Source organism: Pan troglodytes, chromosome 14 (genome assembly GCF_028858775.2).
Source record: "Pan troglodytes isolate AG18354 chromosome 14, NHGRI_mPanTro3-v2.0_pri, whole genome shotgun sequence".
Taxonomy (NCBI): Eukaryota; Metazoa; Chordata; class Mammalia; order Primates; family Hominidae; genus Pan; species Pan troglodytes.
The window spans coordinates 31,289,853-31,308,893 of NC_072412.2; the positions used below are offsets into that span (position 1 = coordinate 31,289,853).

The window sequence follows — 19,041 nt, forward strand, 5'->3', positions numbered from 1 at the left end:
TAAATCTATTCTAACAAGGATCACTTTAAAAGTAGAATTAAATGTTCCTTTATATGCATCCATTGTCACATTTTATCTAAATGATTTAAAAATAGAATAAGGGCCACATTCAGCTAATAGAAGCATGCGAATTGATCTCAGAAGCTCACTTATACCTTCCCATCCTTCCTCTATCCCCTCCAGTCTAGAAGAATGTCTCTGGGGCAAAATCTGAGCAAAATTCTAAATATTTTGCTCAGATAGCTCCAGTCTGTGGAAGGACTGACCTAGCAACAGAGAGCACTTCTTTCTTGTCACTGTCATTTGTGATTCTTGAAGGTAACCTGTTCAAGCCACATGGCAGTCAGTCCTAAGCATTCACTGTTTCCAGCAATACACCTGCTACACAGGTGCTGGGTCTTTAAAATGGACTTTATAACTTAAAAGTGGTGAACATGTTTTAAGTTTTAGTAACCTATTGATAAAAGACAGTGAAATGAAAACTATCCCTAACATAAGTGCAAATAGGATGTATTTTTGACAGTTGTTCTTGGTTGTGTCCAAAGATGTGATTAAATTTCTTTTACCAGTTTGATATTAGCTGCTTTTGAATTTTAAGAATATAGTTAGTTACAAAATTTTGTATGTGCTTATACACGTTACCTTTTTTTTTCTATGATGCTTTAATTTGGTGAAGTAGTTAAGATTAATTATATTATTTTGGCATTTACCATAATTACACAATAATCTGCATTAGAGCTGTTTTAAGCACCAACTAGGAGCTGGCTCTAAAAGCTGATTGTGAAATCCAAGATTAGAATCATTCATTTTCTTCAAATTGGCAGTGAAATATAATAGCAGTGGATAGAGAATTAAGCTTTTAAGTACTCTGAAAAAATGAAATGCTTTTCAGGGTTATCAAGTGTTACATAAAGGCCACTTTCAGGTTTGGTTTTTTTTGTTGTTTTTTTGTTTTTTTTGAGGATCTGCCATATAGCTCTAACATGTAGCCTAGTGTCATTTGTTAATTGGTCCGCTTCCAAGTTATCCAGCTGTTAGTTCATTAAATTTTTTTTTCTATTACATTTTACACAGATAGGAAATAGTCACTTTATTGAAAACAGAGAGGGGAATTATTGAGAGTGCTTATAGTGCAGTTTTCTGTATATTCTATGTATAATGTGTGTGGGTTTTTGCTTGGAATTAAAATAATATTTTTCATGACAATCTATTGCTGTGGCCACAGAGACCCCAATTTTTTGTCTGAACTTGTTTTTGAAACATAGCAGATCATCTTACTTTGGAACTTAATTACTTCAAAGTTAGAATATTGCTTACAGCTCTAGTGAAACCCCACCAGAAAGATTTAATATGAGGGTTATATACAACCCCAGAGAGGAGCAGGCCTGGGCACTGACAGTATATCCCTGTGCAAACTTTTCAAGCACTAAGATTTCTAAGAGGCAGTAAGGCCAGAAAGAGCATGTAGAGTGAATGCTATAGAGACTGAACCACATTCCAGAATTCAGTTCAGCAGGGACTTATGTAGTGTCCACTGTGTGAGGTGCTAGGGAAGGTGCTGAAAGTGGGAAGGAGTGGGGAAGGCAATTCTATAAAAACTAGATTATTCTAGAGTCCCTGTGCTTGACAAGCTTAGAATTTCATTGGAGGATATGTAGTGAAGTTTCAAAATGCGTGATGCAGACAGTGAAGGATGTAAAAGGTAGGAGCAGGGAGATACCTCTGAGAGTTATAAAGGTCACATACCCCACGAATCACGAAAGAAATAATTAGGCAAAGTAAGGCAGAAAGGCAATGATGTCTTATTTTATGGGTAATAATCTATTTGAATTCACTACGTCAAGGCTAAAAGATATAAAAATATCCTTGATAAGATAAAAATGAAATAAAATTGTATCGCATATATTTAGAACTAAACCTAGTAGGGATTTGAATGGACCGTTTAAAAAATGTTATTAATATTCAGAAAACCTTCCAAACCTCTTGAGTCCTTAGTAAGGAAGAAATACCTGAGAAAAAACTAACACAGCTTCAAAGATATACTTTGTCTTGAATTGCTGCAGTATTTTATGGGATTTAGAGCCAATTCTAGCATTTCATAAGTGACCACCAAACCAACCCTTCCCCGACGCACCTTCCTGCACCCTTCCCTGCCTTCCTTACCCCTCCCCAGCCACAGATGCTTCAGGATAGTGAACTTCGCACCTGAATCCCACATGCTGACCTTTGGTAGCCACCTTTGATGTATTCTGTAGAGGTGAGCCATCAAGGGGCAGTGTGGCAGAGCAGAGCAGAAGTGTGTGTGAGCATGAAAACCTGCCCACTTTCAATGTAAACAAGCTCTCAGGGTCAACACTCACTTAATGTCAGTGCCCTGGTTTATTCCCAGCATTAGTCAGTCAGAAGCAGGTTGCTTTGGGAGCACAGACTTGAAATCTTTAATTTTTCTACTTAATTAACTTAAGCATCTATTAGTAATATTCCATTATAAATTGATGAGAAATGTATAGCACCTTTTCACTGAGACATTCACATCTTTCAGGAACTCTTGGTCCGTGGTGACCAATACTTTTTTCTTCTATGTATTTTATGTCAGAATCTGAACGTATTGTGCTATAAAAAAATGCATTCCCTTCACATCTGCCATACAACACCTAATTCTGACAAAAGGAAATATGCTTTGTGAACTTGATTTAATAGTACTTTTAAAATGTTGAGTCACCATTTGCAGATGAGAAAAAAATTAAAAATTTAAAAATTAAATAAAATGAAATGATGTTCATAATACTATGTGCTAGTTTCTTATCCTTCAAAATAAAATGAATTGGGAGAATTTCAAAATTTATTATATTTTATAAAAATGAATATAATATACCAGTGAGGCCCAGATTATTTAAAAAAAAAAAAACAGAAAAGAAACCTCAAAGGTTAAGAAACACATGAATTATTTGATTAATAATAATAATAGCTCTCATTCACTGGAGATACATTATGAGCAGGCGAGTGGTAGAGGCTTCCTATACATTGTTGTGGGTATCATGGCAATGCCACGGGCTACACTGAGTTTCCTTATGCTTTCATGAATGTTGTTTATGCATTTCCAAATATTTGCTCAGATAGCAATACTGCATCTGAAGGTTAGACATGATTCAGTTTAGTTTCAAAGTTGGAGAAACCAAAGTACAGAATGAGAAAGAATACTCCTTTTTTCTCAGGGAGTACTTATGCTAGGACTTAAATCCATTCTGTCAGTTGCCAACAATTCTTTATAAGTAGTCTACCAGGCACAGTTCTAGGTACTGGGAATAAGTGATGAGTAAGACAGTAGCACTCCCTGGTCTCTTAGACCTTGTAATTTAGTGGAGGAGACAGACCAACAAGCAAATAAATAAATACATGAGAAGAAAAAAAAACAGATAATGATAACTACTCTAAAGAAAACCTAATAGATATTAGGATTGAGAATGACGCATTCAGGGAAGGCAGGCAAGGGAGGTACAAGCAGGGTATTTGATTTCCAGAAAAATCTCAAAACAAGTGTGGTTGCCATAAATATATTTGATGAAGCTTGTGTATAGCACTTCAATATTTGTATGTAATAATTGCAATGAAGTTTGAATGCTTTTTTCAACTTTTCACGTAATAGTAAGTTTATTAATGTTATCTTTATCTTGTAAATGGAGACATTGAGTAATATATTAAGGATTCCACAATCATTGCCTGAATTAATTAAAATATATGGCATTTATTTTAAAATGACTACTTTTCTCTTTTAAATACCAAATTTAAATGGTATAGTATAGCTATTTTAATTATTAATTTTCAAGATGTAGTTATTCCGCTTTACTATTAATCTCATTTCTATAATCTTGAGAAAATCTGTTTCAGTTCTACAAAAATAAAGGCACATTTCAAAGATTCCAATAATGCACATAAACTGAACCTAAAAATTAATAATAAGATGACAAGCACGTTATTTTCCATGAATGCCTTATTTATCCAACCATTCAATAGAAAAATAATTGCCATAAAAATGTTGTTATGATAATTTTAGAGATTATCCTAAACTGTAGCAATAGGTTATTTGGATAATATACAGTCATCAAACCGGTGAATCATAATCAAAGTAAGTTGATTCAAGTATCAAAAAGAAATGTCAAAAAGATGGAAAGTATTGCTGTGATATGCAAAATATAACAAAGAAATAGATTTACTTAGATGGCTTTCTCTTTGAAATGGAAGAGAAAACTGGAAGGTATTTTAAGTATAACAAAATTAGCAGATGACTAAAATTATCTGTCTCACTAGGTCTTTACCTTAACATACATAAGAATTCCTACAGAAGCCTGTTATAAATGCAACTTCTTGAAGCCCACTTTCTGAGGTTCTGGTTCAGAATATCTAAGGTGCAGCCCAGGAATCTGCATATTTATAAGCAGCACAGGTGACTTGGTGCACATAGTCAGCTGATGGAACTTGAGTAACATTGGTCTATACCACTGATTGCATCACCAGCCGAGTTATCAGTGAATTCACTTGTCCCCACTTGTTACCATTAACTCTGAATTGTTTTAACTAAATTAATTAAAAGCAAAATTTAAAGGAGGTAGGCATGTTATTAGATAGGCTGACACATTCCATGAAGTCAGTGACTGGCAGTGAGGTGAGATGCAGAGGGTCCAGGGAAGATCTACTCTGAAGCCCACTAGTTTCTTGAACAATTGTATCAATGAACCTCAGAGCCATAATAAATGCATACTATTAATTAATTATTGGTTAATTAATTAAGGGAGATGCAGATTCCAACAGAGAATGGTTTTTTTTTTATCTTGAAGCAAGTATCTTTGACACAGAAATCAGTGGTTTGAGACATATGCTGAAATGTCTGCATCCTGACAATATACATCGAGCAGCTATTCTGTTAGCTGCTAAGGAAATACAAAGACAGATGAAGAAGAAGTGCTGTCTTCAAGTAGAGTAGGTACCAATAGCATACGTGTGCAGCCTCCACATACTATTAAAGTGAGGTGGAAAATTTAATGCTTTAAAGCCACTGAGGCCAGATTGCCTAGGTTCAGATTCTAGCACTGTCATTTATTAGCTGTGTGACCTTGGGTAAGTTATTTGACCTCTCTGTGCCTAGAATCTACTCCATACATTGCTGTGAAAATTAAAATGAGTTAATATAAGTGCAGCATTGATTAAAATAAAATACCTGCCCTGGAAAGCACCATGTAATACATACATTCCAATTTCTGAGAAAACAATACTTATTAGAGCCTAAGTCAATTCCTATCCCAGCTGTCGTTTACTAACCTGGTTTACTGTCGTTTACTTTGAGCAATTTATTGGGCCTTCCCTCATTTATAAAATCCTTCAATTGACATCTTGTTACGTGAAAGCACATCTGAAATACCAAAATTCCATACAAGTGCAAGATATTTATTAATGTCATTATAATATGAAAATTAGCTTCACCTACATGGCAAAGTTTGTCTTTCATAGGTCCTGTACAAATGAATCTAGTTTATGCATCAAGTTGTTCAGCTACTACTCAGATTGTTTTTGATTTTGAATACTTTCTGGTTTTGTTTTTAATATATAACCTGCTGTATGGTAGTCACTGAGGACACAAAAATGAACAAATCAGAATGCCTGGAACTCACTGTCTGGTAGGAAACATTCAAGTAAAGGATGTCTGTTTCCTAGAAAACAAGAGAGCAGGGGTGCTTGGTAGCCTCTCCAGAGGATTGGGACAGGAGTAGAGGGGCAGGGGAATGTAGTAAGAGGAGATGTCACCTAATTGAAGTTATCCAAGTAGACAAGGGTAGGAAGGCATTCCAGGCATGCAGGGAATTGCAAAAGGGATGTTGCAGTGCAAGGTTCACGTACCACAAGGCAGAGGCAGGAAGTGGTACAAGGGAGCCAGGTCACAAAAGGCCCCTCATGTGCTATATTATGAAATTTGGACATTGTCCAGTAGGTGATTAGAAGCCTCTTAAGGACTTTAAACGCAGGAAAGTAAAAAAATTGTTTGTATTTTCAAGAATATCATTTGTGCAAGAATGGAAGAGAGGCCAGAAAATCCATTTAGGAGGCAGTTGCAATGATCTGATATCATCTTGAAATGCTAAAAACCAATTAACAGTACATAATCCACAGACAAAACAAACTAAAACCTAAGTTCGCTACTTTGCTTTTCAGTGCATATGGAAGCAAAAATAATCTCAAAAATGTTCTTAAGAGTGAAAGAATATTAGTCACAATAAGATGCTAGAAAAATGGTAGACAGGAGGGACAGGACAAATATTTTAAAGAAGTTGAAGTTGAAACAGAAGACACTAATGTCAATCAGTTAAACTAGAGATCTCAGTTATGGTCTACAGTGAAATTGAGATGATACTTGCCTTCCTCATCATGATTCACAATAAGAGATTATGAATATGAAAGAATTTCAAATGATATGCTATGCAAATATAAACTGTTATATATATTTTAAAAAAGGAAATTCACAAAGGAAAAGATGTTTCTACTAGAAGAGAAGCTCCTTAAAGGCAGGGGCTACATTTCCCTTGTTTGCTGCTTGATGGCAGGTGTCTTCTACATAATACTACTACAGGCAGGTACAGTGTTAAGTACCCTATGTGCATTAACTCACTTAACTCTCATACACTTCTGTGATGGAGGTAGGATTCTCATCTGCATTTCACAGACAGGGAAAATCAGGCCCAGAAAGATTAAAATGCTTTCTCTAGGTGGCCACACAGCTAATAAATTATAAGGCAAGGATGGATTCAAACCCAGGCAGTCTGTGTGTGGAGTCTGCTTTTAACCACCATGTAAGTACACCATAGGCATTTGCTGATTTGGACCAATTGGAAGACGAGTAGTCAGAATTTCTGAAATTTTTAAATGGTCGAGTATTTTTTTTTTTTTTTTTTTTTTTTTTTGAGACGGAGTCTCGCTCTGTCGCCCAGGCTGGAGTGCAGTGGCGCGATCTCAGCTCACTGCAAGCTCCGCCTCCCGGGTTCACGCCATTCTCCTGCCTCAGCCTCCCGAGTAGCTGGGACTACAGGCGCCCGCTACCACGCCCGGCTAATTTTTTGTATTTTTAGTAGAGACGGGGTTTCACCGTGTTAGCCAGGATGGTCTCGATCTCCTGACCTCGTGATCCGCCCGCCTCGGCCTCCCAAAGTGCTGGGATTACAGGCGTGAGCCACCGCGCCCGGCCATGGTCGAGTATTTTAAATGCAGCTTTTACTAGTTTCAAGTCCCCTTTAAGTAACTAAAACATTTGACAAATTTTACCTGTTATATTAACAGGCAAAAAAAACACAACAAACAAAAAAAAAAACTTCTACATAAATGTGTGCTTCTAAAAAGCCAGGTTTTTTTTCTCCATGAAGCTAAACAAATAGCTATAAAGTTCATCTAGAATAAACATGCAAGAACATCTTGGAAACTGCTAAAAATTAAAAAAAGAAGCAATGGACTATATAAAGTAGGCCATACTAGATATTAACACATTATAAAACCTGAATAATTAAAATGATGTTGTATTAGTACTTGAATAGACAGACTAGTAGAACAAAAGGAAATGCAGAACAGACCTAAATGTACATGGAAATTTAGACTTTTAGAATAATGACCACACATCTTTATTCAGTAACAGTTTAAAGATAAACTTTATCCCAGATCATTTCTAAACAATTACAAATTCTATAAAAATCAGTACCTAAATTATCTACACTAAGAAGAAAAGAGAATCATATGACTAAATAAATGGAGACAGACAAGTAACATAAAGGCAAAAGACCTATCAGAAAGTTAAGACACTGAAAGACTGGTTAGCAAACATTCATTGACCCCATGCAGAACAGCAGAAATTTTAATAGATCTTAGGGGTAAATAATGTCCCCTTTTTTCAGAGAACCTATCATTTATGTGGGAACTGATGTTTAAACAAGATCTCCCCATAGGTAAGGAGTGGAAGGGCTATGCTAGAAGTATGTGTGAGAGTCAGGGGACACTCAGGAGGAAATAATTAGTTTTAACGGGCTGGAATTGAAGGCATCAGGGAGGAACAGAGAAGGCTTCACAAAGGAGAGGACATCCAAGCCCACTGTAAAGAATGAACAGGGTTCACTTGGGAGAAAAGAAAGATTCAGGAATGGGGGTGGAAGGACACTTCTATCATGGAAATAGAATGAACGTGGCCTAGCTAGGGTTTACAAAGCTTGCGGGAGAGCAACAGGATGGGAGGCAGAAGAGATAGGTTAGAGCCAGCTATTGACTAGCCTTGTATGCCAGGCCAAGAAATGTTAGCTTGATCCCACAGGCACCAGGGAAACTACCGATTCTGTGATTTCTATATAGAAAGGATTATAATCGGTGTAAGATAGACATCGGGGCAGGGATTGACTTAGGGACACTGTTAGGAGGGTACTACAGCAGTCCAGATGACAGTGTTGGGAGCCTGAGCTATAGCAAAGGAACTGAGAATGGATAAGATGTCAAATTCAAGAGAAATTTTGTGGACAAAAATCTATAAAATTGTTTGAAAGGATGGAGTGAGGGTCAGAAGTAAGGAATGGAGGAATGAAGTGTCCACAGATGACGAAACCCACACTCTCCTCTCTGACTGATTTGTTAATGCCTGGGTGCCCACAGCTGCTCTCCCTGCCTCTGCTCCATTCCCCATGCTGCAGACATTGGACTTCCTCTGTGGTCTCTCTGATCTCATTGGCTGCCTGTTACCATCATGAGAAGCCTATTCTCCTCATGAAAGGTGCCTCATGTAGCCCCTGCTTTCCTCTCAAGCCTCACCACCTACTGCTCCTTCACCTGGCCTTGCACTGGCCCTTCACCAGCATACAAAGGATTCCCAGGCTCCAAAACAGGAGCCCTCTGCTCCTCCATTTCTCTCAGGTTCCACGTGCTCTTGCCTCTGCCTACAAACCTCTCCCTCCCACCATTTTTTTTTTTTTACACCTTCGAAGTATCTAGGGCCACAAACTGTGGCAGGCTCAGCATAGTAACTCAAATGTGTGTGCATTATGAATGAGTACAGCAAAAATGGATTTAAGGTTCATCTGAGTTTTGTTGTTGTTGTTGTTTGTTTTTGTTTTTGTTTCTGTTTTTTTTGAGACAGAGTCTTGCTCTGTCGCCCAGGCTGGAGTGCAGTGGCGCCATCTCAGCTCACTGCAACCTCTGCTTGCTGGGTTCAAGCAGTTCTCTGCCTCAGCCTCCCAAGTAGCTGGGATTACAGGCACCCGCCACCACGCCCAGCTAATTTTTGTATTTTTAGTAGAGACGGGATTTCACCATCTTGGCCAGGCTGGTATTGAACTCCTGACCTCGTAATCCACCTGCCTCTGCCTCCCAAAGTGCTGGGATTACAGGCATGAGTCATCTGAGTTTTTATCTGCTCCTGGAATCCTTTCCTGACCCCATTCCTTGAGTTTGCCATATGTTGCCCTTCTTCCTATCCTCTTGCTTCTGTCCCTACCAGTTTTTCATACTGCTGTAGAGTTGACTCCCATCCCCCATAGATTGTGAACATCTTAAGGGAAAGGATTATCTTTTATCTCTGCATCTCAGGTTCTAGCACAGTACCTAGTACACATTAGTCTCAATAAATATTGGAGGGTAATCAGATGGGATGGGGATGGGGCAGAGGCGTTGGAGAATCAAAACAGTAAGGATTTAAAAGGACATAATCAACAATAAAAAGAACGGACTGATTCTCCTATTGGTGCTAAAGAATTTGGGTTCCCTAGGGTTGGAGGGAGAAGATAATCTCTTGAGTACTCATCTTGGCAAAGGAGAAAATGACATGGCTTCCCCCAGAATTACTCTGTCCCACCGTTTATATGCCTCCTCATGGATGATTTATCCTATGAGCATTGAGAGGCCAATACTCTGTAAGTCCCAGGTGATGCAATGTGTCTCATAAGTACCCAGCCATCCACCTGGAGCTTGCCTTTTCCAGGCCTGCAGATAAGAGCCATCTCTAGAACCTCAGACCTCACTATTTATATCTGCAGTCTTACATCTTGGTTTCTGTTACAGAACAAAGATCCCAAGATGGCTCGAGTTGCACTGGAATCTCTCTACAGATTACTTTGGGTTTACATGATTCGAATTAAATGTGAAAGCAACACAGCTACTCAGAGGTAAGATTTGGCTTGTGTCAATGGTAACCACATCACTCAGCCACTGCAGAGGGTGTTTCTTTTATTACTACCTATGCTAACTCAACTAGAAGCTATTCAAAGCTGACAGTTTCTAAAAGATCTAAGTCCTAAGGAACATTTTCAGGCTTTCCATAGTCATTGGCTCAACACCCATTACAAAAGCTCCAGCCTCTACCAGGATCAACAGGTTCCACTTCCAGAGTTGCATTTGCCACTTTAACAAAAAAACAGCTATAATTTTCCAACTGCTCTTAGTTTTCCAGAAAAACTTTTCATAGAGTAATTATGCTAATGGAAAGAGGTGAGGTGGTTTGTTTTCTTTTTCTGAATTCTCTCTGATTCTTAGATAAGATGAAATATCTGCCATTTTCCCTTAAAGAACTGGAGCTCAGCCAATCTTGCTTGTTTTCTCTTTTCCCCCTTATCTTTCAGCCGACTTATAACCATCATCACAACACTTTTCCCCAAAGGGTCCCGCGGTGTGGTGCCAAGGGACATGCCTCTGAACATCTTTGTGAAAATCATCCAGTTCATTGCCCAGGTAATGGAGAAGATTCTGGTGGTGGGAATCTTCTAATGGTTTTTAAGCAGCCAGCCTCCTTCTTATGAAGTACTAAAAGATGGAAAGTCTAAATTAGTATCTTACGTGTTTAGACTTCTGGGAAAGATTTAAAGTGTTTTCACACACAGCCTATTCTTTTGCTTCAAAACAAGTTGTGAGTTGAGTATGTCAAGTGTTTTCAGCATCTGATAAATGAAGAAACAGAGACAGAGTTTAAGTGGCTCATCTGAGTCACAAAGTCTGTGAATTAGTACGATTGTCTTGACTCTTCACCTCTGTTTTTTTCCTGTTTCTCTGCTCTGGATTCTACAAGTAAAGAGGAAGCAAAGGGTCTGGTGTTCAGAGAAAACCAAAAGAGAACAATTTAGCAAAATTTGAGGAATAAATAATAATGTTCTTTCAACCTATGAAAAAGAATTTAATAGGAATATTAGCATTTATCAGGCACTCTTTTGCCAAGAACTGTTCTAAGTGCTTTATGTATATTAATGACTTAAAAACAGGTCCAGTAATATTAAACATAGTTTTTAATATGTAATTTACTATTTGAACCCAGGAGTTTTACTTTTCAAAACACTTTGTGAGTAAATGGGTTTACCCCAACTTTGACCTCCTTGTGCAGAGGAACAGGAAAAGACTATTATTCCAGTCCAGCCTCTGCCATGAGCCATCTCTATAACCTTAAACAAGTCAGAGAACATCTTTTTTCTGTGTCTTTATCTGTAAAATGGGGATAAAAATGCTTGCCTCAGAATATTGTGTGCTTAAAAGGAAATAATGGGCATTAAAGTACTGTTGAAGTACAGTTGATACTGATATAAAGTGTAAGGTTCAGTTGCTACTTCACAGATGATTTGACAGTGATAGCTCTCTTTGAGTTTGGTGCAGTGAAATAGTTCTGTAATATTTGTACTTAGGGAAAGGACATTACCTGCTCTGCAGGTGAAAGAATTAATGTAATTTTTCTGCATGTAGTTATCATGTGACTGAGAATGTGCTTTGTTTATTCTGGAATATGTTGTATAAAATGAACCTGTTTTATTTATATATATAAATAAATATGTACATATACACATATATATACACACAGATACCTGATATACTTATATATATAAATTATATATATTAATTATTTATATATACCTGATATATATATTTCTGTTATATATTCCTGATATATTTTTACATATATTAATTATACATATTAACTATTGTTATATATATACCTGGCATATTATACCTGTTATACTATATATATATATATATATACACCCCTGATATATTAAGTAACCTTAATATATCTTATGTGTTGATTACATGTCTCACATGCAGAATTATTTGTTATAATATGAGCCAAAGGATTTTTAATGTTAGAGAATAGAAAAAAATGATCGTTTTGCAGTGATCTCTTTAAAAATACATTTTAAAGAGGTACAGTACAAGTAGGAAGAGTTCACACTCTTTATAAGCCCAGATACCCCAAGTGTTTGGTTATTTGATTTGTGGGGGGGGTCTTTTGTCATTAGTCATACTGTGGTTTAGAGGCCAATTACATATTTTGTATAATGAAGGCCTCCTTGCACACCACACAAAACAGAAGCAGCCCTACCCTCGGTTCAGATGGGCACGGTCTTCCTCCAGGTTCTCTGCAAGCCACAAAACTGAGCAGTGCCCCTCCTCTTTTAGCCACCACCTGTTTGCTTGGTGCATATTAATGAAAATAGCCATTTTCTGTTGAGTTTATATTTTAACATTTTCATTTTGTGTTCTTGTTTTTACTACAGGAACGTTTAGATTTTGCAATGAAAGAAATCATTTTCGATTTTCTTTGTGTGGGAAAACCAGCAAAAGCATTCAGTCTCAACCCAGAGGTATGAATGATCCTTTTATGTACTTCTAACAGAGCATGTCTTCCGGAGCCATACCTTTGCTTTGCGGCTTTGGAGAATGGGATGAGGGATGTCGTCTCACAAAGTCTTCTATTTGTTTCTGTCAATGTCCAAATTCAGATGATGGTGGAATTTCAGAAGTAAAATTTTGGATGAATAGACTTAGAATGAAACGGTTAGTTGAAAGGTTGATGTGCTACCATATTCTGTTCTTGTATAACAAAGTAATTCTTGCCCAAAAAGATAATTCATCACTAAAAGTTAGGTTGTTTTATTTTAGAAAAGTCAGTGCTTTTACTTGTAACTGTTCAACAAATTTAGCATCGGGAAGTGATGAAATAGAGAAGAACAAATATGTGTAATAATAAAAATAGTAAAACAATGAAATTAAATAAATAATGTATGCACATCTGTTTCTGTGACAGCATCCCAACTCCAGGGCAGGCAGATTGTGGAGATGAGTATACAGTGGGCATCATACACAACATGGAGCAGTGGAGGCTGTGCACATGAACAGCACATATAATTTTAAACTTTTAAAAACACTGTCAGCCAACAGAAGTATGCCTGGCACACTGCCTCTTTTTCTATGAGGTTGTAGAAAGAACACTGGACCAGAAGTCAGCAGAGCCAAATTTGCCACTTGCCACAGGCTCTGCTGCTTTTCCTAGCTGTGTGACATTTACCTCTATGAACTCCAGCTTTTTCACCAGTCAAAAGGACAAAATGCCTTTCTACCTCAACTCTCAGAAGAATTGTGATATTAGGAAGAGTACATTACAAACTCTTAAGATAAAAAAAGGGAAGGAAGAAAGAGAGAGAGAGGAGACTGCACACCATAAAAATCAAATACATAGAGAGTTCCTGTCATCTCTGTATTATCACCTGGCTCCTTCATTCTGTCAGTGAGGAAGGGGGCCTGGAGGCTGGAGACTGGCAGCTTGTTAGTAGCAGAGGGGACCCAGGTCCCTGTTAGTCCCATGCTCCTTCCCACCACACCCCATATTCTCTTCTTGATACTAAGGTTGCCACATATCTGGGAACAGCACAAAAAGTCCAAAAATGGGAGTTTCTGTCTGGTGTCCAGTGACCTCATAGGCTTCTGGAATGGCTGCAGCCAGGGTCTCTGGGCCAATGGGAGGGGGCAGGGCCAGTGCCAAACCAGAGGCTTTGGGCTGGAAGGAGGCCCAGAGCTGTACAGTGAAGAGCCTTCTCTTGCTGGGAAGGTTCTCAAGACATTATTCATTTCTTAGCAGTCATGGCTTTACTGTCTTTAGCAATCATTTCTCAGAATTACTGGATGACTTGTCTAAAAAGGACATGTTAAAAGCTACTACCATCATTATCACTGTCTATAAAATGTATTCTTGGTTCTTTTCTCAAACTCCTCATTCAGTCAGTGCGTAATTAGTTAACCTCTCTGTGTAGAGCAGTTGGAACTGTGATTTAAAAAAAAAAATACCAATAGGAGTAAATATTTGGTAATCTTCTTCCATTTCTCATGATCTTGTGGATTTATGGAATAATTCATTTATCAGTATTTGGTAATTATAAGCCCAAAGGCCTACCCATAACCCCACTCAAAAGCAGACAGGAGGACAGCATAGTCTGCGAAGCAGATGTCATACACTTGATGAAACATGCTGTAGGGCATTGTTTCTCAGGAAACAAGTTCAGATTGGGTCTTAAATAATATTTTGGAAGTAGCTTGTGGAACAAGGCCTGGAGATCTAAAGGATTATCTTACTGTAAACTTTATGCTGCACCACCACTCAACTCTTCAAAATTTCCAGGTAATTGTCTTGTTTTAGTGCACACCTGAATGACCTTCTGTATCCATCCTCATCATCGTGAAGACTTGCTGGTCTGTGAGAAGAGTTTCTTGGTCATCAATTTCTCTGTTTTTCCTTGACCTAAAATAACGTGAAGTCGGAGGTCTTATGTAGTGCTAGCGGCAAGAAGAAGAAATAAAAGCGTATAGATTGGAAAGGAAGAAATAAAATTGTCTTAATTCACAGAGAACATGATTATGTTCATGATTTATGTACAAAGAACCTAAAGAAAACCTACCGGGACTAATAAATGATTTTAAGAAGTCTGTAGGATACAAGAGAAATAAAATCAATATATTCCATTTATGAACAATTAGAAATTGAACAATTTACAGTAACACTGAAAAACAAAATACTTAGCACTAAAGCTGACAAAATATGTGCAATATTTTAATACTGAAAATTACTAAATCCTGAGAGACATCAAAGAAGACCCAAATAGTGAAGAGAAATAACTGTAGATTGAATGACTCGCTGTTAACAACAAGAGGTCAGTTGTCCCCAAATTGATCTATGTAGATTAAACTGTAATCTCAATAATAATAAACCCAATTAAAATCTCTGTACCTTTTCTGTAGAAATCAACAAACTGATTCTAAAATTTATATGGAAAATCAAAGGAACTAGAATAACCAACATAATTTTGTAAAAGAAGAATAAAATTAGAAGAGTAGCATGGCCTGATTTCAGGACTTACTATAAAGTTGTATAGTGATCAAGGCAGTGTAGTATTGGCAGAAGGATGAATATAAAAACCAGTTGAACAGAATAGAGAATCTAGAAATCTAGAGACTAACACATATAGGGTCAATTGATTTTCAACAATGATTCTAAGTTAATTCAATGGATAGAAGATAATGTTTCCAATAAATGGTGCTGAACAATTGGATATCCACCTGCAAAATACTGAACCTCAGCCTATAATTTGCACTATAAACAAAAATTAACTCAAAATGGATCATAAATCTAAAAGTAAAATCTGATACTATAAATCTTCCAGAAGAAAAGAAGATTTTCATGACCTTCAGGTGGGAAAAAATTTCTAGGACATAAAAATCATAAACTATACAAGAAAAAAGTTGATAAATTGAAAACATCATCAAAATTAAAAATGTCTGTACTTCAAAAAACAGTTAAAGTGGAGAGCCACAGACTGGGAGAAAATATTTACAAAACTCATATCTGGCAAATGACTTCCATCTGAATATATAGAGAATTCCCACATTTCAATAATAAGAAAATAACCCAATTTTTTAAATGGGCAGAAGGATCAGCATCTTCACCAAAGAAGAGACAGAAATGGCTAATAATCTCATGAAAAGACATTCAACCTCATTAGTCATTAAGGAAATTCAATTTAAAATCAAAACGAGATGTACTGGGGAAGATAAAGAGCAACTAGAACCTCATACTATTCTAGTGAGATTACAAAAAGGTACAACCACTTTAGAAAAATTTGGCAATTTCTTTTAAGATTAAACGTATACTTAACCATATGACTCAGCAATTCCATCCCAAGGTATTTTTCCTAGAGAAATCAAAACACATGCTCACAAACGTTTGTGCAAATATTTATAGCAGCCTCATTCATAGTCACTAAAAATAAAAAAGCAACTCATGTCCAAACCCCGGTGAATGGCTAAACAAATTGTGAATCATCAATACAATGGGTACTATTTAGCAATAAAAATGAACAAACTGCTGATACTTGCAATAACATCTCAAAAGCATTGTGCTCACTGAAAAAAGCAAGATATAAAGTCTATGTGCTATTTGATTCAATTTATATCACATACTTGAAAAGGTGGAATGTGGAAATTCAACAATGTCTGTCAGGTGCTAGGGTTAGGAGAGAAGACTAACCGCAAAAACGCACAGGGGACTTTCTGGACATGGTGGAAATATTTTGGATCTTGATTCTGTTGATGGTTACCAGACTATGTATGTTTCTCTAAACTCAAACAACTGTACAACTAAAAGGAGAGACATTTAGTAGATGTAATTTATATCTCAATAAACCTGATTTTTAAAAAAATAGAGTGGGGATTCTGGCTTACAAGAGATTTTTGCCAGCAGCAGCTTTTCAGACATTTTCTTTCATTCTCACAATAGCCCTATATGATTGATAGGTATTACTATCCTCATTTTACAGAAAGGAAGCAGATACCTGGACTTGGAAAAGTTAAGTAATTTTCCAAGGCCAGACAAATAAAAGGGACAGTTGTGATGAACTATATGAAATTTTTAAAAAAATAAATTATTTTTGAAGTTAACTTCAAAATGTGTGTACCAAACTATCCCATCTTATTTCTGCCCTTAGTGTTGTCCCGGGAAAAGGAAAACTTAGAGAACTGACAAGGATGATTGCTAAATTGGATAATCCACTGGCAAATAATTGAGGCTTGACCACATATGTCATCCCACAGTTATTATATTAGTACTGCATCTGCTGAATTGACCATTTTATTTTCTTATCCACAACATTGCTGTGTCTTGAGAGACACACACAAGCCTAGAAATATCTCATAAAAGAACTATCAAAAGAGGGAACTAATGGGCTTCGATACACGGATTATTTTTTAAAGTAATATTCTTTCATTCTAGAAAATGGAGAAAGCATATAATTTAAGGCCAAAAAATCATAAAGTACACATTGAATTGCTTATAAATGAGCCAGAGAAATATTTAGCAAATCCTGGTTGAATTATGATAACTCCTTAAAGCTTGAATAAATAATTTTAAAATAAATAGAAGTCTATGTTACTTTATGTTATAAAATGTAATCATGTTCTACTAAATAGGTGATTCAGGCAAACCAGATTTAGATGCAAAGCTTCCCACTATACCTCAGTTTCCTCACCTGAAAAAATGAGAATACTTTACCCTGTAAAGTGGGAATACCTTCCTTATATGACTGTGTTAAGGATGAAAGTTAATGAGCAGTTCTGGATATATTTTAGGGACTCAATACATTGTAACTAAATTATTTTCATCAGTCCTAGTAATCGTCATTATTTTCTTCCATAGGTAGTAGTATACTTGGGGAACTTACTACTTCATGAGGTTTAAAAATATTGGTGTAAATGTTTCACGCATGGCTGCTTAATGGAGTACAGATGTTTAGGTACCTTCTGACCTTTGAAGACGAGCACTAGGGAGAGCTGCTGTCTTACTAAGCCATCGTTCAGGGCCAAAGTTGTGCCATACCTGAGCCTAAGGAAGATCAATCTGGCCCACAATCACATTTCTTCTTACACACCCATGTGTTTTCATCAGTAACAGGTTCTGTGGCATTGAATTTTTAAAATTTCTTCTCAAACTTGCTGGCCTTTGTAAATCAGAAGTCAGGACCTGCAGTTGAGAGCAGGTGATGTTCATTTTATGGTTCCCATTTGGAACCCTGGGTGTTTCCATTCAGTCTTTGTGAGCTAACACATGTGGTGCCTCCCTTCTTCCAGGAGACGTATGAGCCCTTGTTTACCTCAGTTTACCTTAGTTGCATCCAGAGGATGAGGCATATCTTTTAGAGATACACTCAGCATTCCCCTCAACAGAATATAGTACATGACCATCTCAAACATGCCCTCCACAGTCGGTGAAATCTCCCCTGTTGTTTTCTTATAATGCAACAACAAAAAACAGTGACAGAAATTTAATTTTCACAAGATTGCTCTACAGTCTTGTGGCTTTTAAATTATTTTCTCATACTCATCTACATGCAATTCAGTCTTAACTATCTGAAAGACTTATGGATGTATTCCACTACAATAATTGGGCCTTTCCTTTTGTCATGACAATATTGTCTCTTACAGAGAATGAACATTGGTTTACGGGCATTCTTGGTCATAGCTGATAGCTTGCAGCAGAAAGATGGGGAACCTCCCATGCCGGTTACAGGAGCCGTTCTTCCTTCAGGAAACACGTTAAGAGTAAAGAAAACATATTTGAGTAAAACGCTAACTGAAGAGGAAGCCAAAATGATAGGTGAGTTTCAGAAGTGCATAAGAACTAAGCCTTATTGCCCTTAAAATGACCAGTAGATATTTATCTTTAGTGAGATGCAGTTTTTAAAAATCTTTATAGAAGTAGATGATAAGACATTCCAACATTAATTGTTTTGATTGATTCATGCTGTGTTTTGTTTTACTGCTCTTTAAACTTTTTAGAACTTCCTGGTAAATATTTTGGCATTTAAATGTTAGACTTTTATCTATGGTCTTTTTAAAGCCTCTAATAATGATTACTACGTTTTTCAGTAAGTCTCCAAGACATCTGTGTGCTTTGCTAAATAATCCTGTTTATCAATTCATTCATTCATCTCCTTCTTTTTTCTTTAGTTAAATTAGTTTAACATGTTTTAAACATGCCAAATCTCACAACACACATCAGGTTATATTGTGGATTTAGACTACATGAGATGATTTTCTAATTTAACTATCTTATCTAAAGAGATGTTTTTGGCATTTGTTCATTTCTTACCAAGTATCCAAATGTAGACACCTACTACAAACTTTATTAAGATAGTTACTGGATTCTACAGACCTGAGAGAAACACACAAGGA

General features: G+C 36.8%; 1 protein-coding gene across 6 annotated transcripts in view; it reads left to right on the top strand.

Moving 5' to 3' along the window:
- The window catches only part of FRY (FRY microtubule binding protein), a 449,258-nt gene that overhangs the window by 289,645 nt on the left and 140,572 nt on the right, over positions 1-19,041 (top strand). For all 6 annotated transcript variants that reach the window (XM_054664864.2, XM_063792435.1, XM_003314107.6 and 3 more), the window contains exons 12-15: positions 10,072-10,175; positions 10,629-10,737; positions 12,543-12,629; positions 18,292-18,463. In XM_054664864.2, the coding sequence (XP_054520839.2) occupies positions 10,072-10,175; positions 10,629-10,737; positions 12,543-12,629; positions 18,292-18,463 (472 nt within the window). The remainder of the gene's footprint in view (positions 1-10,071; positions 10,176-10,628; positions 10,738-12,542; positions 12,630-18,291; positions 18,464-19,041) is intronic.